We start from the raw sequence: 25004 nt of genomic DNA on the forward strand, positions 1-25004 counted from the left end.
ATAATAAAAGACAGGAAAGGAGAAAGCCTTTCTCTAAAAGCTTGAGAAAGGCAAACATGAGCACCTAGGATTGCAATACCAAGGTGTACAATCTGCAGCCAGAGGATCCAGGAGGTTTCAGTAGAGAAGAGTTGTGGGTGAGGGCTGGGCAGCAGGCCAAGGGCCCTCTGAGAGCTGCCTAGGGGGTGGGAGGGCATGTCAGCAGTAGGGGACAGAAAGACCTGGTCATCCACCAGAGCTGGGTGATGCTAGCAGGTGGCTGTTCCCTGGCTTCCGTGCACGCCAGGCCCTGTGCTAAAAGCTCCATACACGTTAACTCTGATCCTCCCCACAGCCCTGTGAGCTAGTTCAGTTCAGTTCAGTTGCTCAGTCGTGGCCAACTCTTTGCAAGCCCATGAATCGCAGCACGCCAGGCCTTCCTATCCATCACCAACTCCCAGAGTTTACCCAAACTCAGGTCCATTCAGTTGGTGATGCCATCCAGCCATCTCATCCTCTGTTGCCCCCTTCTCCTCCTGCCCCCAATCCCTCCCAGCATCAGAGTCTTTTCCAATGAGTCAACTCTTCACATGAGGTGGCCAAAGTATTGGAGTTTCAGCTTCAGCATCAGTCCTTCCAATGAACACCCAGGACTGATCTCCTTTAGGATGGACTGGTTGGATCTCCTTGCAGTCCAAGGGACTCTCAAGAGTCTTCTCCAACACCACAGTTCAAAAGCATCAATTCTTCAGCACTCAGCTTTCCTTATAGTCCAACTCTCAGATCCATACATGACCACTGGAAAAACCATAGCCTTGACTAGATGGACCTTTGTTGGCAAAGTGATGTCTCTGCTTTTTAATATGCTGTCTAGGTTGGTCATAACTTTCCTTCCAAAGAGTAAGCGTCTTTTAATTTCATGGCTGCACAATCACCATCTGCAGTGATTTTGGAGCCCAAAAAAATAAAGTCTGACACTGTTTCCATTGTTTCCCCATCTATTTCCCATGAATTGATGGGAACAGATGCCACGATCTTAGTTTTCTGAATGTTGAACTTTAAGCCAACTTTTTCACTCTCCACTTTCACTTTCATCAAGGGGCTTTTTAGTTCCTCTTCACATTCTGCCATAAGGGTGGTGTCATCTGCATATCTGAGGTTATTGATATTTCTCCCAGCAATCTTGATTCCAGCTTGTGCTTCCTCCAGCCCAGCATTTCTCATGATGTACTCTGCATAGAAGTTAAATAAGCAAGGTGGCAATATACAGCCTTGATGTACTCCTTTTCCTATTTGGAACTGGTCTGTTGTTCCATGTCCAGTTCTAACTTTTGCTTCCTGACCTGCATACAGGTTTCTCAAGAGGCAGGTCAGGTGGTCTGGTATTCCCATCTCTTTCAGAATTTCCCACAGTTTGTTGTGATCCACATGGTCAAAGGCTTTGGCATAGTCAATAAAGCAGAAATAGATGTTTTTCTGGAACTCTCTTGCTTTTTCATGAGCTAGTTAGTGAGCTTCTTATCCCATTTTATAGACAGCACCAGCCAGGCAGAGAGAGGCTCATAGCTAGGAAAGGCAGAGTCAGACTTTGAACCCAGGAAATATGGCTTCTGAATTAGGTCCTGAACCGGAAGCCAGGAGCTCAGGGCAGAGGATAAGCAGTGAAGCTGGGGGCAAGGGTGGAGGGGCTAGCACATGACCTGGGTACAGGAGTAGGGAGGGGTCTCCGACGGCTTCTTCACATCCTGCGGTTCCAAGGAGGGGCTCTTCAAACCTGGCACCTTCAACTGCAACTTCCATTTGCCTGGGTAAAGAATCCGCCTGCAATACAGGAGACACAGGAGACGCAGGTTCAATCTCTGGGTCAGGGAGATCCCCTGGAGAAGGAAATGGCAACTCACTCCAGTATTCTTGCCTGAAAAATCCCTTGGACAGAGAAGCCTGGAGGGCTACAGTCCGTGGGGTCATAAAGAGTAGGACGCAACTGAGCAGGCCTGCATGCAAGCAAGGTACAGAATGGAAAAAAAAAAAAAGATGAGAAGGATTTTGCTGCAATCCTAACTGTCCAGCCACATGAGGGGCAGCTCCCATCAGCCACCGCTTCCTGCTGCTCCAGATGTTCCAACAAAGGCCTGCTCCTGGGGAGAGTCAGGAAGGGATTTCTGTAATCCCTTCGTGTATTTGCAAAATCAGTCAGGAAAGATTTGAAGCTGGTTACTGTTTTGTTTGCCTTCATTTACTCCCTCTCCTCACCTCCAAAGGCAGGCTCCAACCTAATTCGATAATCCTACCTAGCCGGTAAACTTCCAAGCCATAATTATTCTCATCCTCACACAAACCTGCTCTTACCATCATTATCCTTGGAACCCACTGAACCCTCAAGCATGCAGGCCAGCACCACAAGGATGCCTCCCTCCTCCCAAGGGCCCCGCAAGCCTTCCTTAGTTATAGCTGTGAAGTATTTTGAGAAACCTGAATTAAAGTGCTAGAGAAAGCACAACACACATTTATTGCTCATCTTGGAAAGACAACAGCAATAAGCTTCCAAAACTCCTTTTGATTAGCATAATCTGGGGGTAATGAATATGGATATTGTCAATAGTCACTTAGAAGCATGTTTTCTTTTGCACATTTTGTTCTCTCCTGTAAATTTCCAACCAAGGAAGGAAATGCCCCAAGTCCTTGCCTGCATCAATAAAGCTAGCACTCAGAGGAATTACATGGGGAGAATAGAGCCAGGAAGGAACTCTCACCACCTTCAACCTTTCTTCTAGTTGATTTTCAGTGTTTTCACCATGATTTCTGATTATCAAATAGAAACTCTCAGTTCCCTAACCCATCTGGTTCTTTTTTCAGTGTCCTTATGACAGTTTCTGATGAAGGGCTGATCAGAACAAATATCCCGAATGGTATCTCCAGATAGCACAGCATCCATAGTCACCACCTGAAAAAGACAGCTGCTGAGAGGCACAGGTACCTGCCTAGGAAGAGAAAGAGGAAGTACCTGTGGGCCTTGGGAGCTCATGTGGAAAATGGCAATGGGTCAGTCAGGGTTTCTCCAGAGAAAGAGAACCAAGAGTACTTATAGAGAGACTATGTATATGAGGACATCACTTCATGAGAAATAGATGGGGAAACAGTGGAAACAGTGTCAGACTTTATTTTTCTGGGCTCCAAAATCACTGCAGATGGTGACTGCAGCCATGAAATTAAAAGACGCTTATTCCTTGGAAGGAAAGTTATGACCAACCTAGATAACATATTCAAAAGCAGAGATATTACTTTGCCAACAAAGGTCCATCTAGTCAAGGCTATGGTTTTTCCTGTGGTCAGGTATGGATGTAAGAGTTGGACTGTGAAGAAGGCTGAGCGCCGAAGAATTGATGCTTTTGAACTGTGGTGTTGGAGAAGACTCTTGAGAGTGCCTTGGACTGCAAGGAGATCCAACCAGTCCATTCTGAAGGAGATCAGCCCTGGGATTTCTTTGGAAGGAATGATGCTAAAGCTGAAACTCCAGTACTTTGCCCACCTCATGCAAAGAGTTGACTCATTGGAAAAGACTCTGATGCTGGGAGGGATTGGGGGGCAAGAGGAGAAGGGGACGACAGAGGATGAGACGGCTGGATGGCATCACTGACTCGATGGACGTGAGTCTGGGTGAACTTCGGGAGTTGGTGATGGACAGGGAGGCCTGGCGTGCTGCGATTCATGGGGTTGCAAAGAGTCGGACACAACTGAGCGACTGATCTGATCTGATCTGATCTGATGTATATGAGGAGGGTTCCTTACAGGAATTGGCTCACATATTATAGAGGCTAAGAAGTCCCATGATCAGCTATCTGCAGGCTGGAGAACCAAGAAAGCTGGTGGTGTCAGTCAGTCTGATACCAAAGGCCTGAAAATTTGGGAGGGGCCAGTGGTGTGAGTCTTGGTCTAAGTCTGAAAGCTCAGGAACCACAAGACTTCCCTAGTGGTCCAATGATTAAGACTCTGTGTTTCCAATGCCAGGGGCACAGGATCGGTCCCTGGTCAGGAAACTAAGATCCCACATGTTACATGGAGCAGCCAATAAATAAATGACTTTTTAAAAGAACCAAGATCACCAATGTACAAGAAAAGGAGAAGATGAATGTCTTGGCTCAAGCGGAATCAGTGAATTCACCCCTCTTCTGCCTTTTTGTTCTATCAGGCCCTCAATGGATCAGACGATGTCCACCTATGCTGTTTCGTCCTAATCTCTTCCAGAAACACCCTCACAGACATATCCAGAAGTATTAATAGTTACCAGTCAGCTTGACACATAAAATTAACCATCCCAGGCAGTATCTGGTTTTCTACACCAGCACTGCAGTCATTATTAACAGGGCAGTGGACCCCCACCCTGCAATGCAAGGATGAGCAAGGGAACTCTAAGGAATCTCTATGTTGATGCCACAGCTCAGACCAATTAAACTGGGGTCCCTGGGGTTGAGGCCAAGCACCAGTGTTCCTGAAAGATCCCCAGGTAATTCCCCAGTGTAGCCAAGTTGGAGAACCAGGGTGGCCATCGGCAGCAGGCCCACACCTCACTCCCCTTTGTACACTGGTCCTGGGATTGACACATCAGACAGCACGAGCCTTCACTGAACCTCACTGCACCAACAATGATCTTTTTAATAATGTAAATCACATTGTGTTGCTCACCTTAATAAAATCCTCCCGTGGCTTCTCAAGGCTCTTAGAGTCAATGCAAGCCCCTCATCTTGGCTTGAGAGACGCTCAGCAGTACGAGCTTGCACACCTCAGGCGGGAGAAGGGAAAAGTGTTAGTTGCTCAGTCATGTCTGACTCTTTGCCACCCATGGGCTGTAGCCCTTTTCATACCGTTTATGGGGTTTTCAAGGCAAGAATACTGAAGTGGCTTGCCATTCCCTTCTCCAGAGTATAAAGCACAAGCTGGAATCAAGATTGCAGGGAGAAATATCAATAACCTCAGATATGCAAATGACACCACCTTTATGGCAGAAAGTGAAGAAGAACGAAAGAGCCTCATGATGAAAGTGAAAGAGGAGAGTGAAAAAGTTGGCTTAAAGCTCAACATTCAAAAAAAGAAGATTATGGCATCCGGTCCCATCACTTCATGGCAAATAGATGGGGGAAACAATGGAAACAGTAAGAGACTTTATTTTGGAGGGCTGAAAAATTACTGCAAATGGTGGCTGCAGCCATGAAATTAAAAGATACTTGCTCCTTGGAAGAAAAGCTATGACCAACTTAGATAGCATATTGAAAAGCAGAGACATTACTTTGCCAACAAAAGTCCTAGTCTAAGCTATGGTTTTTCCAGTAGTCATGTATGGATGTGAGAGTTGGACCATAAAGAAAGCTGAGTGCCAAAGAAATGATGCTTTTGAATTGTGGTGTTGGAGAAGACTCTTGAGAGTCCCTTGGACTGCAAAGAGATCAAACCAGTCCATCCTAAAGGAAATCAGTCCTGAATATTCATTGGAAGGACTGATGCTGAAGCTGAAACTCCAATACTTTGGCCTCCTGATGTGAAGAACTGACTCACTAGAAAAGATCCTGTTGCTGGGAAAGATTGAAGGTAGGAGGAGAAGGGGACAACAGAGGATGAGATGGTTGGATGGCATCACTGATTCAATGGACATAAGTTTGAGCAAGCTCCGGGAGTTGATGATGGACAGGGAAGCCTGACATGCTGCAGTCCATGGGGTCATGACTGAGCAACTGAGCTGAACTGGACTGCAGCCCACCCAGCTCCTCTGTCCAGGCAAGGAATTTCAAGGAATGTCCAGGAATTTCCCAGGCAAGAATACTGGAGTGGTTGCCATTTCCTTCTGCAGGCGATCTTTCCGACCCAGGGATGGAACCCGGTTCTCCCTCATTGCAAGTGGATTCTTTACCGACTGAGCCACCAGGAAAACCCTCAGGCAGGAGAGCTGAGACTAACACTCTGAAAGCAGGGCCAAGGGCCAGCTCTGCCCTAATGTGCTTCATGACTTCAGAGGAGTTACTGGACCCCCAGCCTTCTCTGCCTCATGTGTCAATGCAGGTTTGCCTAGGATTTGATTAGTTGACACGCATAACACTCTAACATGGCACCAGATTCCTCCTCGTCACCCTGACCCAGTGTCACTCAGTCCCCAAAGCAGTCATCCTGTCTCCCCTCTGACCCGGCTCTGCAGGACACTCTCCCTGACACCTGGCATAACTTCCCACCACTCGGGAGCCAATGCTATGACTACAGAGACCCTCTCACCCCTTCCCTGCCCTGTTTTATTTTCTTTATAGCCTGTATTCATTCACCAGGGCTGCTATAACAAAGTATCACAAACCGCATGACTTAAACAACAGAAATTCATTGTCTCACAGTTCTGGAGGCTGCAAGTCTGAGATCAAGGTTCAGAAGTATGGGTTTCTTCTGAGGGCTTTGAGTAAAACTCTGTTGCAGGGCTCTCTTCTAAGTTCTGGTGGCTGGCTGGCAGCCCCTGGTGTCCTCTGGATGGTAGATGCATCACCATGACGTCTGCCTACGTCTTCACATCCCATGCTCCCTGTGTGTGTGGCTCTGTGTCTAAATTGCCTCTTTTTATAAGAACACCAGTCACGTTGGATTAGGGTCCCATCCTACTCCAGTATGGCTTCATCTTAGTTACCGCTGCAGAAACTGTGTTTCCAATTGAGGTCACTTTCTCAGGCACTGAGGGTTAAGGCTTCAACATATAAATTTTGGGGGAGGGGATGCTGTTCAACCCATAACATACCCTCATCCCTCTCTAGAATGATCTGGTTTTATTTTTCTATCTGTGTATTGAATTATCTTGTCTCTCCTCACTGAATGTCATTGCTTATATTGCCTGATTGTTCTGCAATGGCCATGCTATGCCTTTGTCACACACAAAAAATAATAAAATATAAGCCTTTCAGAAAAAAAAACAAAAATGAACCTTCTCCCTTGCACTGTGATTTGGGTGACTATCATCTCCAGTTCTAGACTGGAAACTCCATGAGAACAGGGACAGTGTCTTTGCATCCCTGAGCTTAACACCATGCCTGCTCATAACAGATGCTCAGTACATACTGGCTGGGTTGGATTAAACAGATATGTACACTGATTTCCCCACAGGAGCTCAAGTAGAGCCCTGTTCTTGCAGCCTTCCAGATATACCTTTTCTCAAAAATCTGGAAATCTTAATAATGTTAGCACTCTAAGCTTTTGAATGACGCTGCCATATACAGTGGCACAATTCAACTATTCTGATATCTTAGATGTTGTCAAGAATTAACACACAGCATGAAGCAATGCTGTCAAATCTAGGAGGAAATTAAACCAGTAGGTCCATCACCCAATCCCTGTGAACTAAACTGCGACATTTCACCTAATTCTTCTAATTAGGTTGTGTTTGCAATGTCTTTAGAAGCAGACAAGTGTTACATCAAGTGCTAAGTAGTATTAATTAATAATATTGGTAGATTACACCAGTTGGTACTTGCTGTAAATGTAAATGTTCTAAGCCTATCAGTATAGTACCTGGGATCAATGTTCTAGCTGTACTTTAAAAATTCTTCATAGAATTTTATAAAGCCTCTGACTTCCAAGTCTTCCTTGGTAACTCAGATGGTAAAGAATCAGCCTGCAAGGCAGGAGACCCGGGTTGAATCCCTGGGTCAGGAAGAGCCCCTGGAGAAGGGAATGGCAACCCACTCCAGTATTCTTGCCTGGAGAATTCCATGGACAGAGGAGCCAGGTGGGCTACAGTCCATGGAGTCACAAAGAGTCGGACATGACTTAGTGACTGACACTTTAACACTGACTTCCAAAGAAAGTAGCTTCATAAAATCTTTGCATTTTCTATAACTACTTGACAAAATTTTATAAATCATCTATTACAACAATTCTCAAATCTATCAGACCAAGCATCTCTTTTTTATAATAAATGTTTTGACACACCCTTCTTTAATGTCCTAAAGCAAAATTCATGAGTAACCTGCCTGTATATAACATATTTCAGTATATAAACACTCAGGCAAGTACAAATATTGTCGTAAGATGATGGCACTGTATGAAAAATCACTGTCAACATGCCAGTTTCAAATGGCACCTTTGCAGACTGTTATAGGTGTACTGAATGGGCGATGCAGTACCATGGGTTGCACTGAAAGGGGGTCTTGGTTTTCCAAAATGGTGATGAACTCCTTTCAAGTTCCAAATTAAAGAATTTACAATCTTCCCTCAATACATTCTATAATTGCCTTCCTGGAAAAGCCAAGAGACTGGTCTACTAAAAACATCCAAAATAGTCTCATGTGCTTATATGTTAAACAGGGATAGGTTTCAGTTCTTGTAGGTGAAGAATCATAACCAGATTCTTCACCTACAAGAATATCCAATGAGACATCTGAAGATAGTATGACACCACCCAACACATTTAGCATCTTTGGGCCCCACCAAATGCCATGGGCACTGCCCCTACCCCAATCTCTGAGAGAAAAAATTCTCAAAACTTTCCATTTCATTAGAGAACAAAATTCCAAGATAATCCCATGGGGTGGCTCTGCCCCTCTTGAGATCTGACTTTACATCTTTATATTAAAAAATGAGGATTTGTGTCCCCAAAGAATATGCTCAAGAATCACAGACCAAGTCTTAGCAAAGCCAGGTAAGAAGCACTTGCGGGTTGACAGAAGAGCACCTTCCACCTGCCAGGCATTGTCTTAAGATCCTTCTGTGTATGTGTATCCAACTCTTTGTGAACCCATGGACTGTAGCCTGCCAGGCATCTCTGTCCACAGAATTCTCCAGGCAAGAATACTTAAGTGGGTTGCCATTTCCTTCTCCAGGGGATCTTCCTGACCTAGGGATAAAACCTGGGTCTCCCGTATTACAGGCAGATTCTTTACCATCTGAGCTACCAGGGAAACCCCTAAGATCTTTTTAGACAAACACTTATTTAATTCTCACATCAACACAAGGCAGGAGGCTTGACCATCCCCACGGTACAGTTGAAACTGAAATACAAAGACATGACATAACTTACTGCAGGTCCAGTGGCAGAGCCCTAACTCAGACCACCCTCTTCAGAATGACCATGCGACATAGGGCAAACTACTCATTTAGGACTGGAAGGGACACAAAGCGGGAAAAGCAACCCTCTGCATTATGAATACACCCAACAGATCAGTTCCACCAGTTCAGCGCACTGACCTCTAGCTATGTCTCCAAGTCATGGTTTGTTCCCCCCTTGGTCTCACCTTCCTCCTTCTTGTGTGTTTCCTGCAGACATTCATGCCCAGGAGAAGGCTGCTGCAGGTCCCTCTGGACCTTTCCTGAAAGGGAGATCCCCATTCACTAGATGAGTTCCAGAAGCATCCACTGAGGTTTCTGCAGCCCACCTCTGTCAGCGTACCTTCACCACTGCCTGTCTCTCAGGATGAGTGGCTTCCTCACCTCCCTCGACCCCCGGCGGGTGCAGTGGGGGGCCGCCTGGTATGCCATGCACTCTCGGATCCTGCGCACCAAACCGGTGGAGTCCATGCTAGAGGGAACTGGGGCCACCACGGCACATGGCACCAAGCTAGCCCAAGTGCTCACCACCATGGACCTCATCTCGCTTGGCGTTGGCAGCTGCGTGGGCACGGGGATGTACGTGGTGTCTGGGCTGGTGGCCAAGGAGATGGCAGGACCCGGTGTCATTGTGTCCTTCATCATTGCAGCCGTTGCGTCCATATTGTCAGGTAAGCATCTCGGTGAAGGCGAAGGCCGCACTCGCCAGCCTGTTACCATTCCTCCCACTCTTCTGGAGTATTCAGTAGTGAGAGGAGTGAAATGGTAGACCTTTTTGCTTTGACTAACAGGGAGTTCACTAGGTTTGGCTCATTGGAGTAGCTTCCTTTTCCTTTGGTTTCTCCATCCAAATAATTACCTGGTGCCTAGCTACTGCGCAATGTCTCATTCCCTGTCATGTCCCAGTGGCTCTATTTTTATTCTAAGTCTCCTTTCATGGGAAGGTAGGTCAGTTCCCTTTGTGTGTGTGGTGGGGGTGGGGGCGGGATATAGCCAAGATATAAATAATAAATAATGGATAGGCAGATAGCAAAATGACACGTCAGTAAACCTGATGTGATTGGGACTTGATGAGCCTCAAACTGGCATTGTGATCACCAAGGAGGAGGAAACCAAGCTAGGAAATATAAAGCCATTGTGAGAACCACAAAGCACCACCTGCTGCAAGCGTTTCAACAGCTTGATATTCTGCAGTGGTAGCCCAGCAAGCACCTTCTCTCTCCTTGAGAAAAAATCATAAAGCTCATTTGTTTGTTTAAATAAGGCACCAGGGCTTACATACTGATAGTTTATGAAACAGCGCTATTTCTTTTTCCTCTTTCTTCCTCTTGAGTTGGGGTCCACAGTATTTTCCCAGAATGCCAGGGATGGGTCAGTGGAAACTCTGAAAAAGAAGGGAAACGTCTTGCTCTTGATGCTTATACTCCAAAAGCTCAAGGTGGACTTGAGGGTGGCAAATCACGTGGGTCAACTCATGTCTTGGCAATGAATGCTGTGGCCTCTTCAACTGTTTCTGGAGCAGTAAAGGTGCTTACTTATACTGGGAGTTCTGTGTACTAATGCATACGACCACAAGGAGAGTTCCACACTAGTATCACACATCCAGGCTAAATAGTCTTCATCTTTATGGGATGCACGGGCTTCCCGGGTGGCATTAGTGGTAAAGAACCCACCTGCCAATGCAGAAGAAGCAAGAGACATCTTCCCACTAGGTTGGGAAGGTTCCCTTGGAGTAGGAAATGGCAACCCACTCCAGTAATCTTGCCTGGAAAATTCCATGGACAGAAGAGCCTGATGGGCTACACAGTCCATGGGGTCACAAACAGACACAACTGAGCATACATCCACACATGCACACATATGGGATGCACAGACCAGGGACATGCAACCACAAAGTACACTGGTTTACATTTGTCATCTTTTTATTGTGATGAGAAAAGTAATTCCAGACTGATCTGAAAATTTACCTCCTGCCATGGCTTATATCCTTGTTGGTTTTACCACTATCTTTTCCTTAAGTCATTCTCTAATATGCATGAATATCCTAATAACTGAGATTCCTGCAGAAAAGAGGATTTTTTTCCTTATAGATGAAAATAAATTTTATTCACATGAATGAATCCTGTGGATGCTTGAAATTCTATTAACCTGATTGCAATCATTTTCAAACTTGTTTGGCAAAGAAATTATCTGGGGGAGATGCCAGATTCTTACTCACCATAAATTTATAAATCTGAAAATGTCAGCATACAGAACAGAATAGCAATGGTAAGACAAAAGGCAGGCATGTAACCACAGGTCCTACAGAGGGCATAGGGGAGATGGCTAAGGTCCTGCCTGGTCAATGCAGACCACTTGCTCTCTGCTCAGTCGCTCATTTGTGTCCAACTCTTTGTGGCCCTATGGACTGTAACCCTCCAGCCACTCTGTCCATGGAATTTTTCAGGCAAGAATGCTGGAGTGAGTTACCATTTCCTTCTCCAATGGATCTTCCCAACCTAGGGATCCAACCCCCATCCCCTGCATTGGCAGGTAGATTCTTTACCTGCTGAGCCATCGTGGAAGCCCCACAGTCTCCTCTATGTCCCATGCTATTGTGACCCAGTCCCCCAAACCCACAATAGTTCCCACAAGTGAATCCCCACAGCTTATCCTTCATGGTGCCAGCTTGCATTTAGAAATTAGAACCAGGCCCAGTCACATTCTGGGAGCCTCTCCCCCTCTCACCATGCTCATGTGTAACCTAGCCCAGGGCTCTGGAGGGAGAATTGACACCACAGATATTGGCAAACACTACAAATCAGCATTTGTTTGTTTGTTGTTTTCAGAGAGTGAGTTGTTATCCATTAACCAGCACATCACTGGCCTAGCTTCTCAGAAGGCCCCAGTACTATCCAGTAACTCCACCAGGCACCAAGAGAAAGTCCTGCTTCTCCCCCATTAGGGACACTCCTCTCTGCACCTGGTCTCAGCCATAATCCTGCTCTACCCTTCGTAACAGACACCTCCTCACTGAGGCCAACCAGAACCTTCCCTGAGCTCCCAGCCAGGGCCAGGACCAAACTAACTGTGCCAAAGTTGGCAGTTTTACATTAGGTTTCTTCATGCAGGCCTCTCACTCTATGATCCTCGGTCACTAAACCAAGGAAAGCCCCCCTCCACCGCGTTCCTTCCATTCCCGCATCGTGACCTCAGTAGTACCTCCCGCTGGACCCAGTTCCCCACCACTTCTCCGTATCACAGTAATCAAGCTCCTGTCTACCCTCAGGCTTTTTAATACATGGTCCCTTTCTACTCTGGCCTTAAGCAGAATGGTTTCAATTCGCATTTCCCTAATTATGAATATTTGAACATCTTTTTGCATTTATTTGCCATGATATATACTCTTTGGTAAAGTATTTGTTCAAATCTTTTTCCCATTATTTAATTGGAGTCTTCAAGGTTTTTTTAAATCAACTTTTTAAACTCCTTCATATAGTTTGTATACAAGGCTTTTATTAGATGTGTGGTTTTACAAACATTTTCTCTCAGCTTGTGGCTCATTTTTAAATTTTCTTTTCATTTTGTTTTCTTTTTTAAGATACTGCTGCCCAGGCTCTACCCCCTAGAGATTCTAATCCAATTCAGTTGGATCAGGGTACAGCCCAAGGATCAATGGCTTTTTTTTTAATTCCCTGGGGAATTCTAATGTGCAGTCCAGGTTAAGAACTACTCCATTATAGGAACCGGGACTTACCTATGGAATAGCCATGACCTACAAGAAAAGGAAACATATACTAAGATAGAAACTCTTTGGCCAGCAGATTCTTAAGAGAATTTTGCCCCTGTGGCATCATCCTCCATGCCATGCAAACCAGTTTATGATACGGAACAAATTCAACTAAGAGAGGGAGCCACTTTCTCTATAACTGGACAAGATTCAAAGCTACAATAACTTCCCAGGCTCCTCCTACCGTTCCTGCCCCAACACCAGAGCTGCCCACAGCCTATCACAGGTAGGAGAAAATTTATCAGAGGAAGCAGCTTGTGCTGTAACCTTTACCCTTCATCCAAAAGGTCTTATCTACTCTCGAATAGCTCAGCAGTGCACATCCAGACCCCATGCCTGTGCCAAACCTTAGAAACCCTTTGTGTATACCAGATTGTATAAACCAGATAGGGGAAGTAGTTTTCTCTCTGGTTGCCACTGACAGCTTTATGAAGAGATGAGGGATGAAAGCAGGATAGTTTTCAGAGTTTCTCTAGTTCAGCTGGCTTGGGATGAAACACAAAGCAAGGTCTCCATGCCAGCGACACCTGGCCATTCAATGCAACCTGCCCCAAGAGGCTCCTGTGGACGTGAGTTGGGAAATCAAACTTGTTTATTTTCAGTCCTTTTAATATTAATAAAATTGAACCTCAAACAGAATATAGGTCTGAATGACTCCTAAGATCATGCACTGTCTATAATAACTCTTTGAGCCCACATCTCGGGGTCGGGGGGCGTTGTAAGGATTAAATGACAGTAAGCATTCACAACCTCAGTCCCCTGGCTGGTACATAATACTGATAATTTTTATCTGCTCATGAAAAACAGTAGCAAAAATCTAATAAGATACAGTTTGGGAAAGCTGTATTGGGTACCCACTATATGCCAGTCTTAGGGCAGCAGAAATAAATAAGAAATTGTCTCTACCCTAAAGGGCCAATCACTTATTGGGTTCATCTCCACTGTTGGAGATAAACACTAAACCTGATAAGTAATTACAGCAATAATAATATTATTGGCAGCAGAAGCAGCTGATTTGAGCACTTCCTGTGAACCAAAAGAGTTCTAAGTGATTTACACACTATTGTACTCAGTCTTCAAAACAACCCTATGTGGTAAGTGGTGTTACTGTCCTCATATTACAGATGAGAAAAAAAGGAGGCTTCTGAACAGTTTGGCAATTGGTTTAAGGTTCTTGCTTAAGAGGTGACAGAACAAGGAACAGCATGAACAGTCTGACTCCAGTGACCACTTGGCACTCAGTTTACGGTTCAGCACTAGGGTTGATTATTTTGTGTTGATCATGTGAAAGACTCTCACTCGCTCTTTCGCATCTTCTCATCCATCATCAGGTGAGCCCTGGTAACTGAATCCCCGGGGAGGTGGAAAGGGGAGCAGAACTCTTTCCCACAGACGAGGCTCCCAATCTCCTCCCTGCGCCGGTTCTGCAGATCTTCACAAAGTTTAAGCTGGGCCTCCTCGTTCCGGTGTTCATCTCCGGTTGATTTTCATGGCCAAAGAGATCTCTAAAGACTTAGGGTCTATTTAGATAGTCTGGTGAGCTTCTCCTCCTCAAACTGAAGCACAGGTGAGAGGTGACCACCAGAAGGGTTGCCCCTTCTGCAACCTGTTTTCAGTGACGTAGATCGCTCATTCATTCCACAAACTTGCATTTACTAGTTCCTCCAAACATACTTGAGAACTGCTCTTAATCACTAGGGGGAGTGGGAGAGGCAGAAACATTGAGAGGATAGAGAAGAAATGCAAAGATGAACAGATGCGGGGCAGCCTTCAAGCTTCTTGAAGACTAGCTCTCCAACATACTGTCCAAATACACAGCTGTAAGTTGGAAATCTTAATAATGATAGCAGCTGCCCCTGATGTTTGTAAAGTCTGTAAGACATCAGTTAGTAAACACTTGATAAATGTTAGCCACTACTATTATTACTGTTGTTATTATTATTCTTAAGTGAATACTGTGCTTTAGGCACCACACATATACTACTTCATTTAATCCTCTCGGCCTCCCTGCTGGGCGAGAATACTTTCCTGTTGTATAGCTCACCATAATAGCTAAACCACTGGGCACTGATAACATGCCTGGCACCAGCTGAACACCAGCTGCACAATCCTCCCAACAAATCCTACAAAATAAGTACCACTGTCAGATTCACCTTGCAGATGACAAAACTGAGGCTCAGGGAGGTTGGGTGACTTGTCCAGAACAACAAAGTAGTCAGAGGCAAAAAAGGCAAGTCTACATTTGATTCTGCCTTCTCCAGAGGCTGTTACCCCCATATTGCTTCATGCAGACACACACCCCCAAAATTTAAAAACTCACCAGAGAAAACTGAGTGAATCAAGGAAACCCTCATTCTTTTTTTTTTGAACTAAAGCTTCATTCTTATTGGGGTTTTAGAAGAGCCTGTAGCTCACTCTGTTCTATTGATTAAATGAGTACTTTTCTAGATCAAAACTTCTGTAACCTGGGTCATGAAAGTGACATCAAAGTTCAGTGTCTTTCCGTCACCTGTCGGCAGTGAGAAGGGTGCTCTGAAGTGCAGACAGCTCTTCCACAGGGGGCTGGATTGACAGCCCTGTAGGAAGGCTGTCAGTTACCAGTTCAGGAAAGGTGAGCACAATCTAATAGAAATATGCAAGTTTCTCAGATCACTTAATGTGAAAATGAGCTTCCTCCAGCAAATCCAGGAGAGGCTGGGCTTCTTTTACATCTTTCCAGCACTGGCTGGGGTGGACAGGGCATACTGAGAGCACCCAGCGTGGCTGTGGGAGGGACTGGCCACCAGCTTGGCACCACAGAGATGTTGCAGAAGACAGGAAAGAACTCCGAGACAAGGGGCTTGGCATGGACGCAAAGAAACAAGACAGGCACACATGAAATAGTCGTGGGCACTGCAGGAGACAAAGGGCCTGGGACACCCGGGATCTGGTCCAGCCCTGTCCCCCAGCAGCTTGGGACCCTGGAACAAGTCATTTACATCTTGTGCCCTCAGTTTCCTTCTCTGCAAAATGAAGAGTTTAGATTGAAAGCGAAAGTGTTAGTCGCTTCAGTCACGTCCAACTCTTTGTGACCCCATGGACTATATCCCACCAGGCTCCTCTGTCCATGGAATTTGCCAGGCAAGAATACTAGAGTGGGTTGCCTTTCCTTTCTCCAGGGGATCTTCTGGACCCAGGGATCAAACCTGGGTCTCCTGCATTACAGGTGGATTCTTTACCATCTGAGCTACCAGAGAGGCTTGCCCATATGAGTTAGGGTGAAAAAGAGAACCCAGGGAGGGGAAAGATTTGTAAAGAAAGGTCCAGTGCCTCAATTCCACCCCCTACACACACCCCAGCACCACATAGCATGGGAGGGATCAGTCCCAGAGCTGACATACCTCACTTCAAGCCCTGCCCAGCCATTTACTACTTGTGAGACTTAAAGAATGCACTTAACCTAGGGCTCCCCAAGCAGGTTGCCAGAAATGACAGATGTGCCAAGGTATTGCTCCCTTAGCCCTCAGGGCCACAGGAGGTGACCAGGCTTGTCACTTGTACCTGTGAACAGCCTCGTGCCTTTACACAGGACCTCCTGACCACATTCATACAAGCGTCATTGTCTAGGTGTATTCTGTCAAGCGGAAAAGATCAGGGAGTCTGGAGAACCTACCTAGATCTTGACCTCAATTTCTATAAATGGGATAATGATAGCCTCAGCACCATTATGACCTTGTGAGGTTCAGATCATGTATGGAAAGCACTAACCAGAGCTGTGCGTGTAGTCAATGTTTAGTAATGTTCGCTATTATTTTTATGACTATCACTACTGCTTACCAGGTCTCCAACCTACCAAGGCTAGGCTCGTTCCTGGTGCAAATGAGCCATCTGTGGTTCAGATTCGGAAGTCCCTCCACACACACCTAGCAGAAGACTCAGACCCACCTCCTACCCACCCTTTCTCCAGATAAACCTTGGGCGAAGAGCTTGCTTTTGCTTCTGAAGGTATTTGCCAAAGAGGAACTCTATCTCTACAGGGACAGTCCCTTCAAACAAGCTGTGCTTCAAAACATACAAGAAGACTGTTCCTCAGAAGACAAGTAAATAAATATATAGAAAAATTCCAAACTGTAGTAAATGCTCCGTGGAAATTAAGCAGGGTACCATGGCAAAGTACTCTCTCTCTCGGAACAAATGGTATTTAAGCAGCCTCCATTCTGTGCACTGAAATAGGGGCTAGAGATGAGTCAGGCACAGCAACCAAGGATGACCACCTGATGCAGGAGTGCAGACGGAAACCATGAAGAGCAGTTGTGCCAGGCACCAGCTCTCACCCTTGGAGGCCTGGTAAAGGCAGACACTGTGGCCAACCACAGCAGCTCAGGGGTTGCTCGTGCCAGGCACCTGCTCTAAACACCCTGTCCCACTCAAGTGTCCCTCCTCATGCTGCCTGGTCACAAAGGCTGGATTAAGGGGCCAGGGCCACCCAAGTGAATCAGGGAGGGCCCTGCAAACTCCCCAAGCCCTGGCAAAGAGGTGAGGTCACCAAAGCAGAGGGGGTATGAAGAGAAAAGAACTAAGGGCAGGACTTTGTTAAATGGCCACAGTCAGATGGAGATGGAGAAATAGGAAGCAACAGTGGAGAAAGAAAAATGTAGGCAGAGGAGTAGGAAGGAAACTGAAGGAAGAATAGATTCTTACACAAGGAAGTGAAGAATGCATAAGTGCTGACATCCCAAGCCACAGGGACACTGATGAACGGCCTTTCCAGTGGACTGCCTACACACTGGAGCGGGCCGCTTCTGGGGTACAGCGTAGACAAACGCTGTAAGACAAAGGGTAGAGGTGGCATGAAGAAGAGAACAGCAAGCAATAAAGTGAACCTTTGATTTAACAACCCAGGGAATGCATTCATCCTGGACACAGCCTGGGCCTGGGCTTTACTGCATGTCCGTGGGTGACTGTATGTGTGTGAAAAGCAAGCATCACACATGTTTCATGCTCTACTTCACCATGGCTGTTGACATAGACTTCAGTTCAGTTCAGTCGCTCAGTCGTGTCTGACTCTTTGCGACTCCATGGACCACAGCATGCCAGGCCTCCCTGTCCATCACCAACTCAAACTCATGTCCATCGAGTCAGTGATGCCATCCAGCCATCTCATCCTCTGTCGTCCCCTTCTCCTCCTGCCCCCAATCCCTCTCAGTATCAGAGTCTTTTCAAATGAGTCAGTTCTTCACATCAGGTGGCCAAAGTATTGGAGTTTCAGCTTCAACATCAGTCCTTCCAGTGAATACCCAGGACTGATCTCCTTTAGGATGGACCAGTTGGATCTCCTTGCAGTCCAAGGGACTCTCAAGAGTCGTCTCCAACACCACAGTTCAAAAGCATCAATTCTTCAGTGCTCAGCTTTCTTTATAGTCCAACTCTCACATCCATACGCAACTACGAGACATAGACTTGGGTCCCAAAATTCCATGCAAAGTAGTTGAAAATATAGAAATATTTTGTATATAGAAAAATGTATATAGAAATATACATTTACATAATTATGTATGTATACACATACACACATAAATATATCTTTATATCCTATCAGTGCTTCAGGAATTTCCTATTCTGGAATGAATTCAATAATAGCCCTTCGCAACCTACTGTGTAGTACAGGGAACACTGCTCAGTGTTCTATGCCAGCCTGGCTGGATGGGAGGGGGTTTGGAGGAGAAAGGATACTTGTATATGTATGGCTGAATCCCTTCACTGTTCACTTGAAACTACCACAACATTGTTAATTGGCTCTACCCCAATACAAAATAAAAAGCTTAAAAAAAATTATAGTCCTTTGCTATTCATCTTTTTTTTAATCAGAGAATAATCGCCTTACAATGTTGTGTTGGTTTCTGCCATACAACAACGTGAATCAGCCATAAGTAAGCATATATTGCCTCCCTCTTGAACCTGCCTCCCACTCCTTGCTATTTATCTTGAGATTTTATTTATAAATACCCCAGTTTATAATTTCCTACCCATTTTAAAAAAAATAAACAATGCAGTAAGTTTCTCTTATGTATAAAACATGGATACAAATGCCTGCTCCTTTGCAAACACATCTAAGCATGTTTTAATTATGAGAGCACTTGACATGATACATCAGGCCAAAAGCACTCCACGTTCCCCTTGGCGGGAATGCCTCTGTCAAGAAGCCACCGACATATCCAAGGGATTCACTGCTCCATTCACTGGAGTGGTCTTACAGAAGAGTCAGCTAAAATTCCACCACTGTTACTGCATTCAGTAGGGGCTGTCTAGTTGGAAAAAAACCCATCAGGACCACTTAGATGAGAATCTGGCAAGAGCAGTAACCCCTGGATCCTGGTCAGCTGTGCCCAGTACTGTTTGATACACACACTATCCTTCCTACCTCATGGACCAGTAGGCAGCAACACTCACTCCTAAAATACAAACTTCAGACTTATGCCCTATGGAAGACCAAACTCTTCTAGAGTTTGTGGGCTAGAGAGCAGAAACAGGGCTGGAAAGGAAGGGAGGTTGAAAGTGTTAGGCGTTCATATCCTGGGAGGGGGGACAATTAGAGAAGCAGGAGCTGCCACCAGGTCCCCACACCCAGAAAGTTCTCTCTAACCGCCTCCAAATCTTGAGCCTCTCTCTGGCTCTGCTCTGCCCTCCCTGCATGTGGCCACTTTGGAAAAAAGTCAAGATGGTGTCTGTCTCTTCAGGGGGTTTCTCCAGGAATATCCTCCACTGAGAGCAGACCCAGGCCCGCGAAAGACTCACCCACCCAGGCATCTGCTGAGAACACAGCCTGTCCCAGCAGAACCTGGTCCTACCTGCTCATCAGGTGGGCTGAGGAGGCCACACAAGTGCTCAAGTGTGTTCTCTTAGCACTCACTTTTAATCCTGCCCATTAAATTCTCAGGACAAGGGGGTGGTGGTCTGGTCCCCTCACTTGTTAGAAGTCTTCTCTGTCGGTGCCACATTCCTATGCTTCAGGAATAGGGGGATTGCCCAATTTTGGAGAGAAATGAGCTGGAAAATCTTCAACAAGCTGTTACTTCTATGCCTGCTCTCCTTGCCTTTCTGCACAAAGCCATTTTGGTCCAGTCATCAGAGTCATCTGGATGAGGGGCAGCGCGACCCCATGGACTGCAGCCTACCAGGCTCCTCCATCCATGGGATTTTCCAGGCAAGAGTACTGGAGTGGGTTGCCATTGCCTTCTCCACATAAAGAAAGGCTGAACAAGAAAATGGGAACTCTCTTTTCATCCTCACAATTTCTAACTGAATTTGTGGAACAGAACAGTTATTACTATACTAAAGATTAGGAACCAGAAAGAAATTTTTCCAGGTTCAGATTTAGAAGTGAACCAAGCACACACAGGGCTTGATCTGAATGCTACATTACTTCTGATACCTCTGCCAATGCTGACTCTCTAACACTATCAGCCAACAATACTCGCTTCTAATCTCTTTTATTCCACCTACGAGGCCAAGGCTCCCACATAAACACTCCAGAAGCTACTTCTAAGTAAAGTTCTCAGGTTCCTTTTCCTCAACTATAATTACAGCCATAGATGCCACTGGAGGGGTGCCTGCTAAATGCCAAGACCCATGACAGCTTGCCTGGTAGGCATCACCATTGCCAATTTCCAGATGGAGGAACTAAGGCTCAGTGAATTGGGTGACTTATTCAAGGCCACAGTTAGCAAAACTTCTAGTTGCCATTTATCAAGCACTGTAGTGTGCTAGACACTAGGCAACGTGATCTGTGTGCGTTATCTTATTTAACTGTCATAAGTACTCTCTGTCTCCCTCCAGAGGCTGTGTGACTCCTATGATACCACACAGCTTCTCCTAAAGCAAAGAGGGGCTGTTGATGGAGACTCTAGCATTACCTCACAGCTCACCTGTATGGGTACTGCATACCTGATGGGTAACTGCATACAATGGGCCTAACAGAGGTAGATGCCCCCAAACATGTCTTACCCTTTTGTAACATCTTTTGCCCTCTGAGGCTGCCTTTGTTGTTTACCCAAGGTCACCAACATGAAATTGTTGGGAGCAGAAAAAGGCAGTTTGAGACCACCTGCCACCTTAGCAATGAAGAGGGATCAATCTGGGCCAGAAGACAGACTCAGAAACAACTAACCCTGTGGATTCTTTAGTTGAAAGCAGCCACATGATCATTATTATTATTACCATCCTCATAGCTTGATAATGTACTAAAAATTAACCAATGTACACTAATGATGATATTAACAACAGAATGACTAGACTGTAAAATTCATCATATTATGGAATAATATTACTGGAATTCATCATATTATGAAAACTATACCTCTAATAACCTTTAAAATATTTTCAAAGGGGAGATCAAGGCAAGAGAGTAAACAGTCTGATCACACTTAATCAGTAAATTATTAAACTTCCTTGACCTATTTTGGGGGTCACTTCTCTGACCTTGAGGTCAGCTTCTTTCCTTCCTGTCTGTATGTTGATATGCTGGTGCTGTGGGCTGGGAACTTTCCAGTTCTGTTTCCTCCCAACTGTAATTGGAGTCCTGTCAGTTTCCGTAAGTAATAGTGTCGCACCCCTCTGATTGAAGGTGCTACCCATCCCCTAAACACAAGCTCTTATTGTCCACCTGAGGCCCACTTTGGCAGAAAAGTTATGGTCTCTTCTCAGACACAAAGAAACAGGAGTTCCAAGACAAATTATTTTTCTTCCAGACACATTTGTAAAAATTGGCCCAAGCTTCACTGACAAGTGATGAAGTAACCAAGGTTACTCAGGTAGAAGAGACAGCTGAGGTGAGAAGGAGAGAGTGCCTGATGGATTACCCCCTGAAAAAGAAACCCCACAGTTTCTTGGCTGACGAAGAGCATAGGAACAGGACGTTGGGGCAGGGTCGTAGGGGTTCACCACACTTGACAGGGGGCTGAATAGATGTTTCTTAGATCCCAACAATATGCTTCTCAAGGGACCAAATGATGGGGATACTTCAGTACCACCTCCTGGAATTCAGTACTGCTGAGAAAACAAATGTTTCCCAGAGAATTCACACATTATTTCTCTCTAGGGTCCTATGATTTCTCCTTACACCCCACTCCAAAGCCACATGTAAGCAGTACTAGCATCCACAGTAAAACAGGAAGTCCCCTACATACGGGTAAGTTCCATTCCAAGAGCCTGCAAGTCCAATTCATTCGAAAATCCAACAGAGTTAGCCTAGGTACCTAACACATTCGGCTATACAGTACTGTACTGTAATAAGTTTATAATACTTTTCACACAAATAATACATAAAAAACAAACACAAAAAATAAAGAAAACATTTTTAATCTTACAGTTCAGTACCTTGAAAAGTACAGTAGAACCAGCTACATTACTACTGCTTTTATGCTGCTTCTAGACATCCTGGGCTTGAAATATAGATACTGTACTCTACACAGTAATGTACAGTAAAGTACACAAAATCACAACCACTCATAGAGGGTTTACGCACGTGATAACGTACGCTGGACACAGGCACTAACTTACGTGATTGGACATGTGAATGCATGTTTACATCTTTGAAAGTTTGCAACCTGAAAGTTCATATGTAGGGGACTCACTGTATATACAACATCTATAGCCTTGCTGTGAATTTATAAATGGAACAGAGACGTTTTAAGAAGACTAAGAAAATGGGAAGGAAATGGGTAACAATTATCTCAGCAAAATGCCATCTTTGGTGAGGATGTCCTTAAAGACATGTTTGGGTTTAAGTGGTGAGTTGCTATGGTGTCGCCCAACAACTGATTCCTCCCTGAGTCTGGAAGACAGAGGATAAGTGGCACTCAGGAGGACTGGTGACAGATAAAACATGTTCAAAACAACCAACCAGGCTGGGTATCTGCAACCTATGGCCAGTTACCCCAGGCAGAAGCTCTGATCAACACGCAGGCCGGGACCAATCCCAGAGACCTCAGTGAAACTGCAGGGCTGGTTAACTGTTTCCATGAACACTTCTCTCCACTCCTTCTCATATCTCCTGACACCCTCTTTCCCTATGGGTAGATCTTCCAGCTCTCTGAAGACCTCACTTCAGAACTCAATGTTGCATCTCTTTAAATCAGCCCATGTGTTCCCCCAGCCCCTGCAACTAATATCTCCTTTCTTGTTTTCTTAAACTTGTTGCTTTTCTGGTCTGTATTCTCCACTAGACTGTCAGACCCACAAAAAGAAGAACTATATTCTTCCTATTCACCTTTAAGTTCCTAAAATCTCACATAGATGCATCAAGATGGTGCCGTATAAATATTTCAGATGATGAAAGAATGAATTGGAAAGTGCCTAGAACTGGGTATCTGGGAACTTCCGTTTGGATCCCAGCTCTGTCGTTAACTGAATACTCAGCTTCATGTCTGGGGTTCAGCTGCATCGTCTGTCAAGTAAGAAAACCACCCGGATGAGAAGCCAATACCCCTCCCACGCCATGTTCATTACAGCCTGTGGGTCCACAGGGTTTACTCACAGGCTTTGGGGAGGCGTGGGATGAGGGAGGTCCTGAGCAGGCCTCCCACTCCCTCCTCAGACAGAGCCACCCTGCTTTCACTTACTTATGAATTAGGCTCTCAAATAAGACTTTGTGTGCAGAGTGGGTTTTACAACCAAGACAAAACTTTACAACTATAGTAGATAACGGTACAGCCCTTTTCTGCTAGATTCCTCCAACCTAATAACCAGGTTCTTTCCCTCAACACTTGGTCCCAGTCCCCCTCTGCAGACTCATCACCCTCAGTCCCCAGAGTTGCCCATAGATCATTCCAGCTGTGCCCTTTCATCTGCCTGAGACCATCCTTTCCCATTTTCTTCTGCCTGAGAAAGCCCAGTTCACCCTTCAAGATGCAGTTCAAAAGCCTCCTCACTTTGTCTCCACTTCCCCAGCCACCAAAGAACCATGCTCCCCAAGAACCACACTCCCCCCACTGAGCTCCCAGAGCACCTCATATATACTCTACAGCATTAAACACCAGCTGTGTGGAATCATCTGTTTATTAAACCCTTTCCTGACTAGAATATAGACACTTCAAGGTCAGGAGAGCTGCCTTACCATTTAAGTCTCTGATATGATATCACCACAGTGCCTGATTTAGTAGGCACTAAGGAAGGAAATTAGGAAGTCTGAAGTTATTCAGGAAATTAGTAAGTTCACTGATAAGTAGGTTAGTGAATTAGTCAATAAGTTTAACTACACAGTAATGGGAAAACCTCTGTTTATCTGAGTAGAGTAATTGGCATTTAAGTGTAAATAATCACTAGATTTAATCTTTCTAGGAGCAAGTACACTTTTAAAAAGGACTTATTTGTCTGATGGCTCTCTTTGGTGAAAGGAAGAGGGAAACATATTTCTTGAGTGGAGAACGTGTTCTCTAACTTTTACCTACTGTCAGTTGGATCTCTCTCCTTTACACCCTCCTAGGGTGGAGAATCTTTGCCTCCTGGCTCTATGCCTCCTGGAACTAGAGAACCAGTACAGGTTTTAAGTGACAGGATGACACTATATGGGGAGGAACATGTAGTGATTGTCTTGGTAGTGCTGTCTTCGGCACAAGTTTAAAAGTTCAATATTGTTTGTAGACTCTCTGGGAGCACCTAATTGAAGGTTGGTCTGTTACACCTATATATGTCATGCTGCTAAGTCTGCTGCTAAGTCGCTTCAGTCGTGTCAGACTCTGTGCAACCCCATGGACGGCAGCCCATTAGGCTCCCCCATCCCTGGGATTCTCCAGGCAAGAACACTGGAGTGGGTTGCCATTTCCTTCTCCAATGCATGAAAGTGAAAAGTGAAAGTGAAGTCGCTCAGTCATGTCTGACTCTTCATGACCCCATGGACTGCAGCTACCAGGCTCCTCCGTCCATGGGATTTTCCAGGCAAGAGCTCAAAAGAAATTCACATTGAAAGGAACCAAATTTTTCTGAACCTCAAATCACATATGACTTGAGGTATACACAAAAGGATTGACAGTGAATGTTTCAAAAATGAAAGCTTCTGGTATCTTGTCCCAAGCCTCTTTTCAGTGTGTAAGTCCTAATTTTCCCTGGGTTTCAGGCTGGTAGTTAGTCAATTTAACCAAATATAGTTCTAGATATAGAAATAAATCAGAACACTAGGGATACTACAAAATAAGAACAGGAGGAGGGGCTTCCCAGG

General features: G+C 45.2%; 1 protein-coding gene across 1 annotated transcript in view; it reads left to right on the forward strand.

Annotated features, from left to right (window-relative positions):
* Nucleotides 1-25004, forward strand: part of SLC7A14 (solute carrier family 7 member 14) — a 109676-nt gene that overhangs the window by 48841 nt on the left and 35831 nt on the right. The window contains exon 2 of the mRNA NM_001077992.2: nt 9259-9713. Coding sequence (NP_001071460.1) covers nt 9410-9713 — 304 coding nt within the window. The 5' untranslated portion in view covers nt 9259-9409. The remainder of the gene's footprint in view (nt 1-9258; nt 9714-25004) is intronic.

Source organism: Bos taurus, chromosome 1 (genome assembly GCF_002263795.3).
Source record: "Bos taurus isolate L1 Dominette 01449 registration number 42190680 breed Hereford chromosome 1, ARS-UCD2.0, whole genome shotgun sequence".
Lineage (NCBI taxonomy): Eukaryota > Metazoa > Chordata > Mammalia > Artiodactyla > Bovidae > Bos > Bos taurus.